The sequence below is a fragment of the Kogia breviceps genome, chromosome 14 (assembly GCF_026419965.1).
Source record: "Kogia breviceps isolate mKogBre1 chromosome 14, mKogBre1 haplotype 1, whole genome shotgun sequence".
In the NCBI taxonomy this organism is placed as follows: Eukaryota; Metazoa; Chordata; class Mammalia; order Artiodactyla; family Physeteridae; genus Kogia; species Kogia breviceps.
In genome coordinates, this window is record NC_081323.1 from 21038992 (window position 1) to 21056204 (window position 17213).

The 17213-nt window shown below is 48.1% G+C and overlaps 1 protein-coding gene across 5 annotated transcripts in view; it reads left to right on the plus strand.

Annotated features, from left to right (window-relative positions):
- The first annotated feature begins 8002 nt into the window (after positions 1-8002).
- Positions 8003-17213, plus strand: part of KIAA1755 (KIAA1755 ortholog) — a 66997-nt gene continuing 57786 nt past the window's right edge. For 3 of the 5 annotated variants that reach the window (XR_010836345.1, XM_067012254.1, XM_067012255.1), the window contains exon 1: positions 8016-8264. Coding sequence is in view for 4 of the 5 variants with exons in the window: in XM_067012254.1 (XP_066868355.1) it covers positions 8262-8264 (3 nt within the window). In the remaining variant the exon portion in view is untranslated. Of the gene's footprint in view, positions 8265-17213 lie in introns of all 5 variants that reach the window. The other 2 variants (XM_067012252.1, XM_067012251.1) reach the window with 2 other exon arrangements.

Consider the following 17213-nt stretch of genomic DNA (forward strand, 5'->3'; position numbering starts at 1 on the left):
AGGTGTTTGGAAGCAGCTTAGATGGGTAGTTCTAGCTCAGGGTCTCTCAGGAGGTTGCAATCAAGTTGTCAGCTGGGGCTGCAGCCACCCAAAGGCTTGTCGGGCTGGAAGGTCCACTTCCAAGATGGCTTGCTTGCATGGCTGCTAAGTCGAGCAACATGGTTATTGACAGAAGTCCTCAGTCTCGACACATGGGCATTTCTGTAGAGCCTCTTGAGTGTCCCAACAACATGGTGGCTGGCTTGCCCCACAGCAAATGATCCAAGAGACAGCAAGATGGAAGCCACAATGTCTTTTATGACCTAGTCTCAGAAGTCACACACCGTCACTTCCTCCACATTTGATTCTTTCAAGGTAAGTCTCTAGATCCAGCACTGAAGGGGGCTCCACTTTGGGAAAGGAGGAGTGTTAAGAAATTTGTGGAGACTTCCCTGGTGGCTCAGTGGTTAAGAATCTGCCTGCCAATGCAGGGGACACGGGCTCGAGCCCTGGTCCAGGAAGTTCCCACATGCCGCGGAGCAACTAAGCCCGGGCGCCACAGCTCCTGTGCCTGCGCCCTAGAGTCCGCGAGCCACAACTACTGAGCCCACATGCCACAACTACTGAAGCCTGCACGCCTAGAGCCCCTGCTCCGCGACAAAAGAAGCCACCGCGATGAGAAGCCCACGCACGACAACGAAGAGTAGCCCCCGCTCGCCGCAACTAGAGAAAGCCCGGGCATAGCAATGAAGAGCCAATGCAGCCAAAAATAAATAAATAAATACATAAATTTTTAAAAAAGAAAGAAATTCGTGGGCATGTTTTAGAATCTGCATGCTATCCATCCACCTAGCTAACAAACATTAATTGAGCACCTGTTGTGTGCCTGGCCTTGTGAGCAACTAATAGTCCAGAACCTTGAAAGAAGCATATTATCTGGATCAGGGGTGCAAACTCAGAAGTCCACAGGGTCCAGGAAGTAGCATGAACAAGTAAAGTGAACCAGGTGGGGACTCTGGTGAGCTGACTACCAAGTGTCTCAGCGAAGGGAGAGTTTGCTGCCCAGTTTCAGAAGTTTATGTAAAGCCTCCTTATTTTTAGACATTGACAACTGATTTGCTTTGGTTTTTTTTAAACCTTCTGTTTGCCTGGTTTGGCTCATATGCCACCAGTTTGCAGCCACATTGAATTTTCTCAGTGTTCTTCCCAAACATTCATTTATTCATCACAAACATTTGAATGCACAGGGCCCCTTTCACACATTACAAATATTACCTGCCATCAGCCCTTGCACACCACGTTTCTTTCTCCCCACAGTGAACTCCTATTCTTCCTTCACAGCCCCGGTGCCAGTGTCCCTCCTCTGGGAAAACTCCTTGGACCTCACCTCTAGGGGGTGTTACTGGTTCCCTCCTCTAGCCTCCTAGCATATTTGTGTCCACAGCTCCATTCCAGCACTTTCCTGCTTCCTTCACCAGAAAGTAAGCTCCTGAGGGATGAGTGAGAAGAAAGGTGCTGCTGAGCCAAGTGGGGAAGATCGCCTGGGGCCACCAGGCAGGGCTTCCCAGAGGAGGTGTTCCTGGGAGGACGAACAGGACTTGCAAAAAGGGGATCCCCTGGTGAGGGGGAGAGGATGAGCAAAACCACAGAGGCAGGAAGGTGTAGGTCATGGCTGAGGCTGACAGAGGCCCAGCTCCTTCCTCCTTGGACCTCCCCTCAGCTGGGGGGCTCTTGGCCGCCTCCCCAGATGGTGAGGGGCGAGGTCTGCATGTCCTGCGGAGCTCCAAGTGGCCAGGGACGGGGACATGGCTGGAACGAGAAAGCCAACTCCTGGGTGAGTCATCCATGGAGTCAATCCTACAATAATAAGAAAGGGCTGGACTGAGAGGAAAAGAGATGGGGGGTGGGGAGCTAATGGATGGACTGAGAGAAGCAGGATGGCCCTCAGTGCCCCCTGCCTTGGGGTCTCCAGCCCCAAGTTCCCCTGGGGCCTTGGCTCCTGGTTTCCACTGCCCTTGGAGCTAGACACTTCTCCAGCCCTCCAAAGCCCCCTTGCTGGTAGGTCTCCCTTCAGCCCCTGCCTTCCTTCTACTGTGTTCTCTACCCAGCAGCTAGAGGAATCTTGAAAAACAAAAGCTGATCACATTACTCCCTGCTTAATTCCCTCCATGGCTTTTCAGGGCTCTAAGGAGACAATTCAAACGCTCTGTGATCTGCAGAACCCTGCCCACCTCTCCCACTTCTCGTGTCCCTGTCCCTCTCACTCTGCCTCTTTTGTGCCTTCAACCCACTCTCCTGCCACAGGATTTCTGCATGTGCTGTTCCCTCTGACAGTAATGCTCTTCCCTGCCTTCTTTCACTACTTAATGCTTCCTCTCTTGTCAGATCTCAGCTTATGCCTTCAGGGCACCTCTCCCAGATCCCTAGGATCTACTGGGTTCCTCTGATATGTACTCTTTTTTCCCTTTAACAACCATACCCACATTTGTATGAAGTGTTCATTATTAAGATTTGATCCCTTACCACACTGTGTGCTACACGAGGGCAGGGACTCTCTGTTATGTTCACCCTGCTACTCCAGCTCCCAGTACACACGCTGTCCCTGGAATAGAGAGGGCAATCAATCAGTGCATCTCAGGAACCACTATCCCATGCAGGACATGAAAAGTGCTTGTGGCTATTGCCTCACAACAGGCAAGGGACGGAGCCAAAGCAGAGGCTACTGGTTCCATTGTACAGCTGAGAAAACCGAGGTTCAGAGAATTTAGGCAAACCCCCATGATCCCCCAGGGAGGTAGTGGGCAGCCAGGGACTTGAACTCAGGGCCCTTACGTATATTTCATGGGCTCCTCTACCATGAAGCAGTCTTAAGAGCTGACCAAGTGAGAAAGATAGTAGTCCTGGCTGGGCAGTGTGACACTGTGTGAGTCACCCTTCTCTGGGTGGATCTCCCTGCTGTAAATTAGGACAGTTAAACAGGTTAAGTTTTAAGTTTCATGGGCCCTGAGAGGTTTTGTTCTCATGGATTTCCTTCTCTGTCCCTGCTATCAGATTGTGGGCATCCTAGGAGAAGTTGGGACAGTGTCTAAGGTACCTGTGTGTCCACAGGCGTCCTCCACTCCCAACGCAAGACCTGGTATCAAGGAGCTCACTTAAACATCATGTTTTCCCCTGCAAGAAGAGAAGTTCACTGAGGGACAAAACCATGTCTTTTCTGTCTTTTTTCTTCCTACTATTTATGAAGTGGGCAATGATCATCAAAGCTTTTGTTGGCTTAATCTGCATTTCCATCTCCCTCCTTCTGGTTTCTTTGAGAAGTTCTCCCCACTCCATGCAGTCCTGGTAGAGCTACCACCATGTGTTCCCACCTGAGGGGTGGGCACAAAATCTATTCTGGCCAATCAGATTATCCTTGTTACCCTGACCATAGTGATTGGTTCAGGAATAGACATGTGACCCAAGCAAGGCCAATCAGGATCTTCCTTAGAATTAGTATATAGATGTAGGGGAAAAAACTTGTTGTCATTGTACTAGGACCTGAATAAACCTGGAGTTCTTGGAGGTGTTTTTCCTTGGCCACAGGGAAGAAACCACCAGAAGAATGATGACAGAGCTCTGGCACCAGTTCTCACTTTTAAGACCCTAAATCCCTTTTTTATTTAAGCTAGGTTGAGTTGAACTTCTGTCATTTATAATCAAGAGTCCTTGATGGGTAAGGCCAATTTCATCCAGGCGAGGCCATGGGTTATATTACTGTGCCCTTCAGCCTCCCTGTTCTGAGTTGCTCTTGGCCCCCAGCCCTCACAATCATCTCTGCGCCACCCCCTACCGTCACCATCAGAGAAGAGGAGCAAACCACTCCTTTCCAACCCAGACTTATGCAGCTCAGTGTTGTGTTAGTTGCAGCCTCTGAGAAACAGAAGCCAGAGACAGAGTTAGAAATGCAAGAGATTCATTGGGGGTGATGCTTGTGAGGAGGATAAAGGGGGAAGGGAGCAGGGAGAGTCAAGAAAGAGCCTTCAAACCATGCCACAGGTTCGACATCTGTGAAAGGAAAGGGGGAGGAAAGAAGGATTGGGTAGAAAGAAATTCAGCCTGTGCTAGAGCACTGAGGAAGTCTCAGCCAGCCCAATGGGGAGCTCTGGCACAGAGGTTGTTTATAGAAGAGTCCCATATCAGGCAGAAGGGGCAAACCCTTGTACACAGCGTGCTCAACCAGGGGCTGCCCAGGAAGCATGTGGCCTCGGCCACAAGCTGTATCCTGAGTCATCCACAGCTCACCAAACTTCCTGCAGCAGGCTTTCTGTTGAAGGGACACGTGAGTGACACACACCATGGCTGATACAATACCTTGGAACCTACTCATTTTTTTTTTTTTACTTTTTTTTGTGGGGGGGTTGGTACTCGGGCCTCTCACTGCTGTGGCCTCTCCCGTTGCAGAGCACAGGCTCTGGACGCGCAGGCTCAGCGGCCGTGTCTCAAAAGCCCAGCCGCTCCGCAGCATGTGGGATCCTCCCGGACTGGGACATGAACCCGTGTCCCCTGCATTGGCAGGCGGACTCTCAACCACTGCGCCACCAGGGAAGCTCCCCTACTCATTTTAATAAGGGTGTGTAGGGGGCAAGATTCAAACTCAAGCCTTCTGTCTGAAGAGCCTGTGTCTTCTTCAGTGTCAATCTTCCTTGTACATTAGGGACCACAGATGGTAAATAAGCCTTGTCTGTAATGCCAGCTCATATTGATTGGTAGCAGCTGCCTGGGCTCTGTGTTGAGGAGGATTCTGAGGCTGCTTTTAGGTTCAGCAGGAAGTTCCATGATTGATTAATGATGTCTACTGTGGGTAGGAGAGGGGTGAATGTACACACGTGTGCCAAGTATTTGCTATCCTGATAGTAGGAACAAATAAGTATTTATTGAGTGAATAAATTCTGAACCCCGTGACATTTAAAAAAAATTAGGCAACTGTCTGCCCCTAAGTAATACTGCCCCCTGATGAGATGTCCTGGCATCTGGCCCTGGGAATCTCAGAATCATAGGTAGAGCTGAAACTTGCCAGGGACCAATTATACATCAGGCACTGTGTGAAGCCCTTTCAATGCATTATCTCATTGGATTCTCACTAAAATCTCATGAGGAGAGGATTATAACCTCCATTTTATGCTGAGGATACTGTGGCCTCAATCTGTGCAAGGCTACTCAGCACATCAGTAGCAAAGCCCATTTCCACATCCCTTCCTGGTTTTCTCCACTCTACCATACATAAGACCGGTGATGGATTTTGTTATTTCTCCAAATTCAGTGTAGCAATTGGAGCAAGATTCAGTTATTCATTTACCAAAGAGAGAGGAAATGAATACTTGAATAGTCCTTGGAAAATCCTTTGGCAATTTCCTGAGAGATGAAACAAATCCAATCCAGCAGTTAAGCCCCTGTATTTAGAGGCTGATTTCACAACCATTGGTCCCTGACACAAACACCACCATTTTATGTGTTGCATATTAATTCTGCTGTGTACCAGACACAGTGCAAAGCACTTTACACCCATTAATTTACTTAATCCCCACCTTGAGGAAGTAAATATTATTCTCTCTGGCTTACAAAGGATGAAGCTGAGGCTCAGGAAGGTGAACTTATTTGAGGTCACACACAATATGAGGCCAAGGGTGTATGGATATGTATGTGGGTGTACATTTTAGGTTGGTTGTGGAATTGAACCATCTAAGTAGAAAGTATTTTTGGAAGAACATGTGATAGTAATAAAGTTGCAAAGAATGTCAAGAGACCCAAGAAATGGACTTTGTAATGAGAACTTGTGGTTTATATGCAGTTTCAGATCCATTCCCACCCTTCATATGCAACAGAATTTCCTTTTGGATGACCAGCTGTTCCTGATATGTTCAGGGTTGGTGGAACCTTGGGCACGTGGCCCAATGAGCATCTCTCTTTTAAGTCTTTGAACCTGTCAAGGAGAGACGCATCGCTTGGGGTTCATCGTGGTAGCACAGGAAGGTGGTTCATACCATCATTTCTAGAAATGGATATAGCCTTGTTCAATTTTGGACTCCACAGTTAACTCCTATCCAACTTTAGGCAAGCTACATAACCTCTCTGTGCCTCAGTCTTTTTTCTTCATCTGCAAAATGAGGACAATAATGGAATCTTCATCATAACTCTGTATTACACACTTAGAGAAGTACCTGGCACAAGGAAAGTTCTACTTTGGTGTGTTTGTCTGTCTTGATGTAATTCCATCGGTCATCAAGGGTTTACAACTCATTCCTGCCAGTGAGACTCCTGGAGCATCTCACTTATCTTGTGCTTTTCAGAGGACGGACCCGAGCCTTCTCACTGATTCTGTGAGCACCCGATACTCCAGCAGTCCTTCATTTGTCTGCCTGACTAACTCACAGTCAGTCCTGATGCCTGCAAACCCAGAACACTAGATGTCAGGTCAATTCTGTCTCACTGCAAAGCTGGAACTCTAGAACCTCCAAGTTAGATCCCCCCAACTCCCAGCGGAATTCTGCACCTGACATCAACAAGTCTGTTCTCTCGAAAACTCGGGTCTGAAGTAGTGATACCAAAACCATCCAGACCGGCTCTTGCAGGTTGGAGAGGGTTTATTTGATTGCTGAATACATACCATCGAGGGATTCCCGCAGGCTGAACGGCACAGTGGAGCTAGTGGGGATTCTTAGTCCCGAATTAACAACAAACAAATGGAGGTCCAGGGATGTGAAGGGACTTGTTAAAAGTTACATAGCAAGATGGAATGGCTCCTAGCTCGGGTTCTATCTGCTAAAAGACTGGTTAACCTGTGTGGGTTGGGAGATGTGCTGTGAATGTTGCTTGGACCTTGAACTTAAACGCTTACTACTATACTGTTTTCCGTTCTTCACTTACTCCCAATATTTTTAAGCTTAGTACCACCTCAGGGCCTTTGTACATGCTTTTTTTTTTTTTTTTGGCCTGGAACTCTGATTCTCCCCCCCCCCACCCCATCCCCCACTCTTCACCTAATTCCTTCCCCCTTTAGATTTAGGCTTCTCTTCTTCTTCCTACATCACCAGCTCTAAGCTGATCCGCCTACTGTGCCCAAGGCTAACATTTGTCTGTTTCCTTATTAGCAGTTCCCACACTGAGGTATTACTTTTTTCTGTTTTTCTTTTTCTTGCCAATCTTCCCCACTAGGTTGTACATTACCTGAGGGCAGGGGCTCTGTCTTGCCCTGGCTCAGTGCTTGGTACGATGTTTGATAAAGTAATGGGTGAATCCGAGAGTCATCCAAGGAGAAATAACTTTAGTTATCGTCTAGTTTCCCAGTCTCCCTCCAAAGCTGAGGCCTAGCAGGGAACAACGGCTTGGCCACAGTCACACAGCCAGTCACTATTTGAAAGAAACAAGACCAGAACTCACAAACAGCCGCCATCATCTCTAAGCCGCGAGTTGGGTGGTCATGGTGGGGTGTAGGTGGGCTTCACAGGGGAAGGGCGTTGGGACATATGCTTACTCCTCGCCACCAAATCTAAGAGTAAGGTACTATCATCATCATCACCATCACCATCAGCATTCCCATCTTACAGATGAGGAAACTGAGACTTATGAGAGTTCGTGACTTGCTGGAATGCCCCAACAGGAAAGTGCATGAGGAAGAGATTCGAACCCTGTTCTGAATCCGAAGTCAGTACGCGCTTCACCCAGTGTCTGGACTGCGCTGGAGCCTCGCTCTGCAAAATGGGCGCTTCCCGGGGATGGGCGGGCTGCGAGACAAGGGAGGCGGGAGCGCGGGGAAGGAGAGAGGAGCAGCGCCGGCTCGAGTTCCCCTTGGCAGCCGCGCGGCCCTGGGCCGGGAGGGGGGCGTCTGGTTCTCATCACACGCCGCGGCGGGCCGGGTGGGGGAAAGGCGCCGGCTCCGAGGGGCGGCCATTGGCCGCCGCCGGGTCCCACGCCGGGAGCAGCCCCCGCGCCGCCCGCCCCGCCCCTGCGGCCGCCCTCGGTGATGGCCCGGCCGGCGCCGCCCTCGGCTCTTGCAGTCTCTCGCTGTCAGCAGTCTCTGTCTCCGCGCGTCTCTCCCGCACCCCTTCTCTCTGTCTCTCTCACCGTCTCCCCAGCTCCCTTCGGAGATGAGGCAGGGGTCGGCGCCCAGGGCCAGCCCGCTCCGCCCGCTCCAGGGCTAGGCGGAGGGCCGGGGGCTGCACCGGACAGACCGACGCGCGGACCGGACCCAGTGAGCCGTCGCCCGGGAGAGGAGCAGCCGCCGCCACCGCTTGTACCCCGTCACCATGGTAACGCCTGCCAAGGCCTGGACCACCTTGCTCTGTCCCCTTTTGATGGGGCACAGCCCTCGAGGGGGTGTCCAGGGCAGACCCCCTACCTTTGATACTGAGACAACCCTCAATTCCTGGCTAGGGGTCTGTGCTTAACTGCCTCCACCAGCAGGGGAAGGGTGGAGGGTGCAGGAATCCATCTCTGGCAACGATGTCCTCACCATCTGTCCAAGTGTGAAGTGGATGGAATAAGATTGGATGTCTGGTAAACTTTGATACTGCCCCATCCCATAGCACAGATCAGAGCTGGAAACCTACCTCTGGACCTTGGACAAACTTGGGGTGGTGTTGCATTTCAGACTTGGGGCTGATATGCCCGCTGTTGCCACACGAGTTTCGCTGGGGATGGGGGTTGAAGTCCCCTCTCAGCCCAGTCAGGCAGCACAGGGCAAGGAGGGTTAGGGTACAGAGTGGAGAGGAGGGAATTGCTCACCAAAACTTGGGGTGGTGTTGCTCCTTTAGACTCAGGGCAGCAGTGTCAGATCTGCACATTGGCCTGACATGAGGTGCTCCCATGGGAATTGGGTGGGGAGGTAGGCCTAGGGGAGGGAGAGGATAGAGGGCAATACCCCACACCGTGTCTTCCTGGGCTGGCACCTCAAGAAGGTTGTCGTGTTGTGTGTTTGTGTTTGTGTCACTATCTGGTAACAGAAAATGAAAGAGAAGCCTGTTAGCAGGGAATCTCAGCCCAGCTCCAGCCAGGCCGAGGAGCCCCAGGCCGGTTCACAGGAGCAGTAGGGATTTGGAAAAGGGCTGTGGGGACAGATCATGGCTTTAGCCCCTTGACTGTGATCGACCAGGTTGAATTTGAGTCGGTTGAATTTGTGCACACGCAGAAGTCTCTACAGACATGTTCACACATACACAAAGAGAGCATCCAAACATGCTCCCACTGACTCACACGGCTGAATACACGTGCCCTCTCACACACGAGCCGTGTCCACCTGCTCTCCCAGATTGCTGGAGTATGAGCATACACCTGCATACATACTACAGACATACTGCAAAACCAGGCTCCTAAATCCATGTACCGCAGGGCAGGTGTCCACACACGTCACTCTTGGAGCCGTTTGGCAGTAATCATCATAAGCTAATGGTTATTCACCTCTCACCACAGGCAAGGCTCTGAGCTGGGCAATTTACATGCAGGAGATCACATAACTCACACCTACTCTAACAGTAAACCTGCTGGTGTCTCCACCCCACAGATGGAGACCCAAGGCTCTGGGAACTTAACTGGCTGCCCAAGGTCACTCTACCAGGAAGTGGCAGTTAGGACAGCCTGAATTCTGAACCTGATTCGGTTGTCATGGCCACCCCATGACACCAAGTGGTGTTTGCCAGACTTTGCCTGGCTTCAGACTTAACCCAATTATTAGTTTTCGAATCCAGAATTTCCTCGCTGAACCCCAGACCCCTCAGATCAAGGGTCAGGCACTGGGTGGCTCCTCTCAAAGGGTGAACAACTCTTTTCTGAATGGGAGTGAGGGACAAGTTTTCCTCCCACCTTTGTCTTTAAATATTAAAGGTTGTCACCTGCCCATCTCTCTGGCATCACCTCTATATTCCAGCCACTCTGACTTTGGTTCAGAGCCTCTTGTGTTTCGTGCTCCCTCCTGCCACAGGGCCTTTGCACATCCTGTTCCTGCTAAGTGGAACACCTTCCCCTAATGAATTCCTATTCATCCTGTGAATCTCCACCCAAATGTCACCTCCTCAGGAAAGCCTTTCCCGATTCCCCTGACTTTCACTCTAGCATGCTGTATATCTCTCCTTCATGGTACCCAGCACAGATGCAATGTTTGTGGGGCAATTTGATTAATGGCTATTTAGTGTTCTGGGACAGCCCAAGGCCAGAACATCTTATGACAGGTATGTAGGGTTTATCCCATCCCACATTTCTGAAATTTCAGTATCGTCATAACAAATTTTGCATATCCACTTACTGGGTAAGGTATTATTAAAAAAATTATAAAATTTACTACTTATTATTTGCTTAATATTTTTCTTTAAATCAACTTACTTTATAAACTGAAAAATATATTTAAATAGGAAATTTTATATCATGACTATGAAAAATCAGTATTCACTGTCATAAATAGAAAGTAACTAAAAATACATACAATGAAGACAAATATATGTTAGAAAATTCTGGCTCGATCAAGTTGGCTATGGATGATTCTAAGCCTGAGGACGTTTTCTTTCTCTTAAAAGGAGTAATAACTAAGTGTGTGAGAGGTGTTCAAGATATACTGGCACTGAACTTTCTCTTTGGTGTCATCAAGAGGACTGGGAGAGAATTGGAGTAACTTTCTTACTGGGATTTCACATCAAGTTCGTGTCCTCCCCACATCATCTTGTGGGCCACCTGTGATCCCACCGCTTGCTTTGAGACAAACTGATTGAGTCCAATTCAGTTCATTCAACATTGCCAAAGTACTTACCTCATGGTGGTCCCCCAAAGTACCTACTGTGTGCCAGGCCCTGTGTAAGGCTCAGGGCCTGGAGATGAGTCAGCCCTGCTCCCTGCTTGGGGGGCTTGCAGTCCCTGGTGAAGGCAGACCATTCACTGAGAATTCTGTGCTGTATGGTGGGTCGTGGGAGTCCGTCCCTTTGCCTAGAAGCACATGTATCATGAAGAAGAGATGTGGGTCGAGCAGGGCTCTGAAGGGTGGGAAAGAGCTCACGCAGTCTGGAGAGGGGTGAGTGGGAGTTCAGGCAGTGCTTCCCAAAGTGAGGAACCCACCATGGGTCCTAGGAGGGGAGACTTTTGATGGCACTTAGATGAACATTTTTTATATAGCTTTTCATCTTAATGGGTGTTAGGAAGTGATTTAAACAGCACAATCACATGATAAATACAAATAAATTTAAGTTGAAAATGAAGTGACAAAAAGACTAACATGAAGTAAATAATTAATATTAAGGAAACAATAAATTAGGTTAGGTGAACAGCAAGAAAAACTCATGAATGTGACGCATGGGTCTTTGGGAAGCCCCGAGCTACAGAGTTGCGTGTATTAGACATAGGAAGGGTATGCTGGGTGTAGATTGATGGGCCACTAATGCCAGGCTGAGTTGCTCAGGCAATGGGGTGCCACTCAAGATCGTTGAGACCCACAGTAGAGGGTCTCAGTTGGATCTGTGTGTTAGAAAGGCTATTGTCGTGGCCAAAGGGGAGCCTGGCCTGGCGGCAGGGAGCCTGGGGAAGAGGCAGAGGAACTGGGAGTTATGTGGGCAGGTTCATACCCCAGCTCTATCATTTACTTGGGCTCAGTTTCTTAATCTGTAAAATGGGAATAAATATACCCATCCCATAGAGCTGTTGGGAAGATGAAATAAAAGAATGTACAAAAAGTTCTTCGGATAAGGCATGCCACAGAAGCCTTGTTCAGTAAGAAGAAGCTCTAGTAAAATTGTTATTATCCTTATGTGGTTTAGGTGGGGGATGGTGAACCCCAGGGCAGAGGCAAAAGGGATAAGAGGGAAAGGAACAAACACAAAACTAAGGCCCAGAGAGGTGAACTGACTTGCTCAGGGTCACACAGATGATACATAACAAAGCTGGACTTGAATGTGGGTCTTCTAACGCCCACTTGCTTCTCAGTTCACTGTATCTGGGTTGTTTTTCCAGTTTCTGAAAGGTTTTATTTAAAGAGCCAATTCTCACTCATACTTCCACCCACACAAAAAAAGGATTTAACGCAGGAGAAGCTTCAGTTGGATGTGAGCAATAACTTCCTGGCAGCCAGAGCAACAGAACGCTGGGTTTAGACTCTCCAGCCTGGAGAAGTTCAGGAGGAGGGCCCCCAGTAGTTGAGCCTGGTGGTCTCAGCTTGACACCCACTGGGGTGCATCTGGCTCACAGATGTGTTTGGTTTGGCCAACCTTTAAAATTTGGGGAGGTTTTACTAAAATTTCAATAGACCTGGCAATGCTGGGCAAAGGCACCTCTTGGCTGGAGCTGATGAGATGCATTGTGCGCCCCAGGCCCCACCACTCCCTATTGTTTCCCTGACACTGAGGCCGACTGTCAGGGGCCACTTACCAAGGGGCTAGAGGGGTTATTTTCTCACACTTGGACCAATTCCGTCTACCATGTCAAGTCTCAGGCCCCCGTAGGCATTTGTATTTGTGGCTGCTGGTTTAGACCCTCCTTGGACCTGAGTAGGGAGATGGATGAGACAGACCTTTGTAAACTTTCTCACCAACTGTGGGTTAACTGATCCCATTTGGGAACCATCCCAGCTCCAAACCTTCCTGAACCTGATTGTACCTTGAATTCTAGAAAGGCCCCGCTTGGAAAGGCCCTTAGAGAGAGAGATAAGCCCAATGGTCCCATTTTACAGATGGGGAAACTGAGGCTAAGATAACCCAGTGAGTCAAGGGTGGAATCTCACCTTTCTTAGGCGTTTCTGCCACGGAGGAGAGCAGGGGTTGAAGGTAGTAGCCCTAAGGCACTGCCTACCTCAGCTTTCCTCAGTTCTCTCTTCCCAAGCTAGGAGGTGTCGATGCTAAGTGATGCTAAAATCTTTGCCTGTTGGAGTAAATGGATAAATCTGGACCTTTAAGAAGAGTTCAGCCCACCTCTCAGAATGCCCAACTAACAACATCTGGTGAGACCATTTAAAAAGGGAACCAGACTTAAACACACACACACACAATCACACTTTTATATCCCCACCCCCAATTATAAGAGCTCTACAGTCTGGTAACAGAATGTTTGGAAAATCTAGCAACTATGAGGAAAATTAAAACTGTGACTTACAAGGCCCCTGTCCCTCACAGCCCTCATGGGTAACTGCAGTTAACACTTTATTTCATGGCCTCTCGGCTTACACACATTTTTACACAGTGGAGATCACACTGCATGGGAATTTTTTTTTTTAATTCCAATGGTCAGAAGAGTAGTTACTGCTGGACTGGGGGCTTGGCCTGGGAGGGGACTTCTTTCTGGGGTGGCGGAAATCTTGTCTGTTCATCTGGGTAGTGGTTCCAAGGGTACATACAGAGGTAAAAATGCATCAACCTATGCACTTTATACTTGTTTATTTTACTTGATAAGACCTAAGATCACAATAATAGGGGCTTCCCTGGTGGCGCAGTGGTTGAGAATCCTCCTGCCGATGCAGGGGACACAGATTCGTGCCCCGGTCCGGGAAGATCCCACGTGCCGCGGAGTGGCTGGGCCCGTGAGCCATGGCCGCTGAGCCTGCGCGTCCGGAGCCTGTGCTTCGCAACGGGAGAGGCCACAACAGTGAGAGGCCCGCATATCACAAAAAAAAAAAAAAAAAAAAAAAAAGATCACAATAATAATAGAGGCTCGTTGCAAAGACATTGATCAGAAATTTACAAACACCTGTACTCCCACTCCTCCCCTGCCCAGACAGGACTGCTGGGAACAGACACTCTTCTGTGTCCTTTGGCACCATACAAGGTTCCTTGGGTCAGTCCAGAAGGTCTGTGAGCATCATACAGACGCCAGCCCCCTTGGTGGGCTCCATCTCTGGCCCTGAGTCGCAGGGGAGGGGGCTGAAGGGCTTCAGACTATGACACCCTCTTCTTTCTCAGCTTCACACCATCTCCTGCCTCAGCTCCTGTCGAGGAACAGTTAAAGGCCTGGCTGGGCTGCACTCATGGGGGAGGAATGGAAACATGTAGATTAAGTTTCACGGAAATCATTTTGAGGGGCCCACGTCTGGCCAATGGTGTCTGGGTTCCTGTGGTCCCAGGCTGGGCTGCCCGTTTGATTTTGAGTGGAGAGTAGCCAGCTTTCCTCCCTGCAGCCACCTGGGCCTCATCACTGTTTGCTTCCCCCAATACTTGGACAGCTTATGAGCCCCTGAGGCTCAGGCCTGTAGCAGGTAATGCTCTGGCCAAGAGCTCGGAGTCCCGTTGACTTGGAACTTTCTTCCTTTTTACTGGCTGCCCCTTATATGGTTACAGTGTGCGGCCAGCTGAGCCAGTGTGCGAAAGCCAAGGCGTTCCAGGCTGCAAGCCTTTGTCTATGAGAGGTAAACATCATTATTGGGCCCCACTTGAAACAGTGCAGGATAGACAGCTGGGAAGCCCGCCTCCGTGGCTGGTGGTGGCCCCAAGGCAGACAGACACCTAGGGACAGAGGCAGAGGGTAGACTTGACCTGTCCAGACCTGCATTGGATCCTGGCTCTGTCTTTCTCCCCTTCTCTGTGATCTTGGGCCAAATAAAGAGTCTTAGTTTCTTTATCTGCAGAGTGAGATGTTCCTACTTTGCCCCTAGGATGGTTGTATGGCCAAGAAAGAGAATGTGAGTAGAGGGCCTGGTGAATAGCAGACACCTAGAAACTGCATTATTATGGGGGTGACCCCTGTGGATTCAGGAAGGGACCAGGAGGGGAAAGATGTCTTCAAACAGAGGCTGAGACTTGAGCTTTGTCCGACAGGATGAGTAAAAATAAATAACAACAGCAAAAACAACAGCAGCAATAACTTTACTTTTCTTAAGACTCCTATATCTGTTATCCCCTTGTATCTCCAGAATAGTCATCTGAGCAAGGCAGGATGGGAACTAGAATCCCCACTTACAGATGGGGAAACTGAGGCAAGTCACTGTTTTCCAGAAGTTGGAATGCAGACCAAAGTTGAGACACCGGTGGTCACAGACCAAAACTAAATAACATGGAATTGTGGGGTAAGAATCGGTCTCTTTTGAACTCTCCTCTGATCTTCTGAGGACCCAGGGAGAAAGTCTCCCTCTGGTGAAAAGATGTCTTTAACACCTTTCTAGGGTGTGGCAATCTCCTTTTGGAAGAAAGAGAGATGTCCTCACTTTCAGGAGATCACCAGATGTTCCCTAGAATTTAATGGCAGTATTTCTTTTCATTGTTTACTTTTTCTTGTCAATATTTTTTTTACTGAAGTACAGTTGATTTACAGTGTTGTGTTAATTTCTGCTGTACAGCAGAGTGGTTCAGTTATACATATGTACACATCTTTTGATATTCTTTTCCATTATGGTTTACCATAGGATATTGAATATAGTTCTCTGTGCTATACAGCAGGACCTTGTTATTTATCCATTACTTTTTCTTTTAAAAATAGTTTGTCTAGGGCTTCCCTGGTGGTGCAGTGGTTGAGAGTCTGCCTGCCGAGGCAGGGGACACGGGTTCGTGCCCCGATCCGGGAGAGGCCACACAGTGAGAGGCCCGCGTACCTCAAAAAAAAAAAAAAGAAAGAAAAAAAAACTAGTTTGTCTAGAAATTGAATGGTAGAAATAGATTTTATATAATAAATGTGTAATTATTTTATAGTTCTATATTAAATTATTTATATAAATATATACTTACATAAGATATATACATAGCTATTATAGTCATACATATAAATATACTTATGAATAAATATAAAAATATATATTTAAATAAAATTTTAAAATATTAATATATATATTTAAATAAAATAATATAAAACCCACCCAATGCATCACTGATTTATTTTTAGAGTTACATTCTATTTATGCCAATTGATACTGATTTTTCCATTTAAAGTCATGCTATCCATATAATAGTAACTATAATCTGACTTCAAAAATAGAAATGATGGCTGTTGTTTAAAGAGCACCTACTAAGTGCTAGTCCTGTGCAGAGAATCTACATGTATTCTCTCACCCAACCTCACTCAACTCTTTAATACAGGTACAATGACAGTCTCCATGTTTTTCTTTGTTTGTTTTATTTATTTATTTGGCTGTGCCGGGTCTTAGTTGCAGCGTGCAGGATCTAGTTCCCTGACCAGGGATCAAACCTGGGCCCCCTGCATTGGGGGTGTGGAGTCTTAACCGCTGGACCACCAGGGAAGTCCCAATCTCCAGGTATAAAGATAAGGAAACTGAAGCAGAGAGGAGCAAGTAACTTGCCAGGTCACATGACCAGTAAGTGGCAGAGCCAGAATTTGAACTCGGGCAGTCTGGCCACATTCTCATAACCAGTATGGTGACATAGAGTCTCCATTTAAAATGCAATTATGTACATTTTTTAAAGTAAGTGGATTTGGGGAAAAACAGTAAGTGATAATAGTACAAAAGGTATTCAGCTATGCTAACATTCATGAAGGCGAGAGTGAATGATTAAATTTCCAAAAACAAAACAAAATACAGCTAGCCCAGCTCCATGTGCACACAAGGAAAGAGGCCCAGAGAGGGAAAGCGCTTACTCAAGGCAGCACAGTGAAGTAGAACCTAGGAGAGGGGAGGGATGTGGCAGGGGAGGGGAATTAGCCTAACTGACTTAGTGAGTCTATGTATTCATGGATGTCAGAGATGTCAGGTAGGGTCTCCCAACTTCCTGTCCTCACTGCTGTCCTCAGTATTACATGGTTGGGGAGGGGAGGTGGTATTGGGCATGCTTGGGGTTTGGCCTTGCTTGGAGGGAGGTGAGGCATTGGAAGAGGTCACAAGGCCACATGAGCCTTTCCCTGTTCTGCCAAATTGAACCTGTACCCTGACTTCAATGTGAAAGTAGCCCCTCCTGGGCTTGTACACTTGTGTGTGTGTGTTTGTGTGTGTGTGTGTCCCCTCTGGGCTTACCAATGACAGTGCCAGGACCCTCTTTCCTTCAGAATGGAGGCTGTAGACATTTGTTCATTCCTTCATTCATATATTCATTCTACAGATAGTGATAGAGGGCCTACCTTGTGCTCAGCTCTGTGTGGGTGCTGGGGACACAGCAGTGACACCAACATTTGTCTAAATGCCCTGGGCTAGCGTCTCCTATTTTACAGCCTCCTGGCATTAGAATCTTTCTGGGATGGAGACATGCTCTCTTCCTCTCCCTCAAAGTCTTTATTTTATTTCCCTGTCTCCAGGGGCCTCATTTGTAAAAGTGATTTTTCTGTTCTAAATAAGCTCCCTTTATGCTGGATTCTTGTTT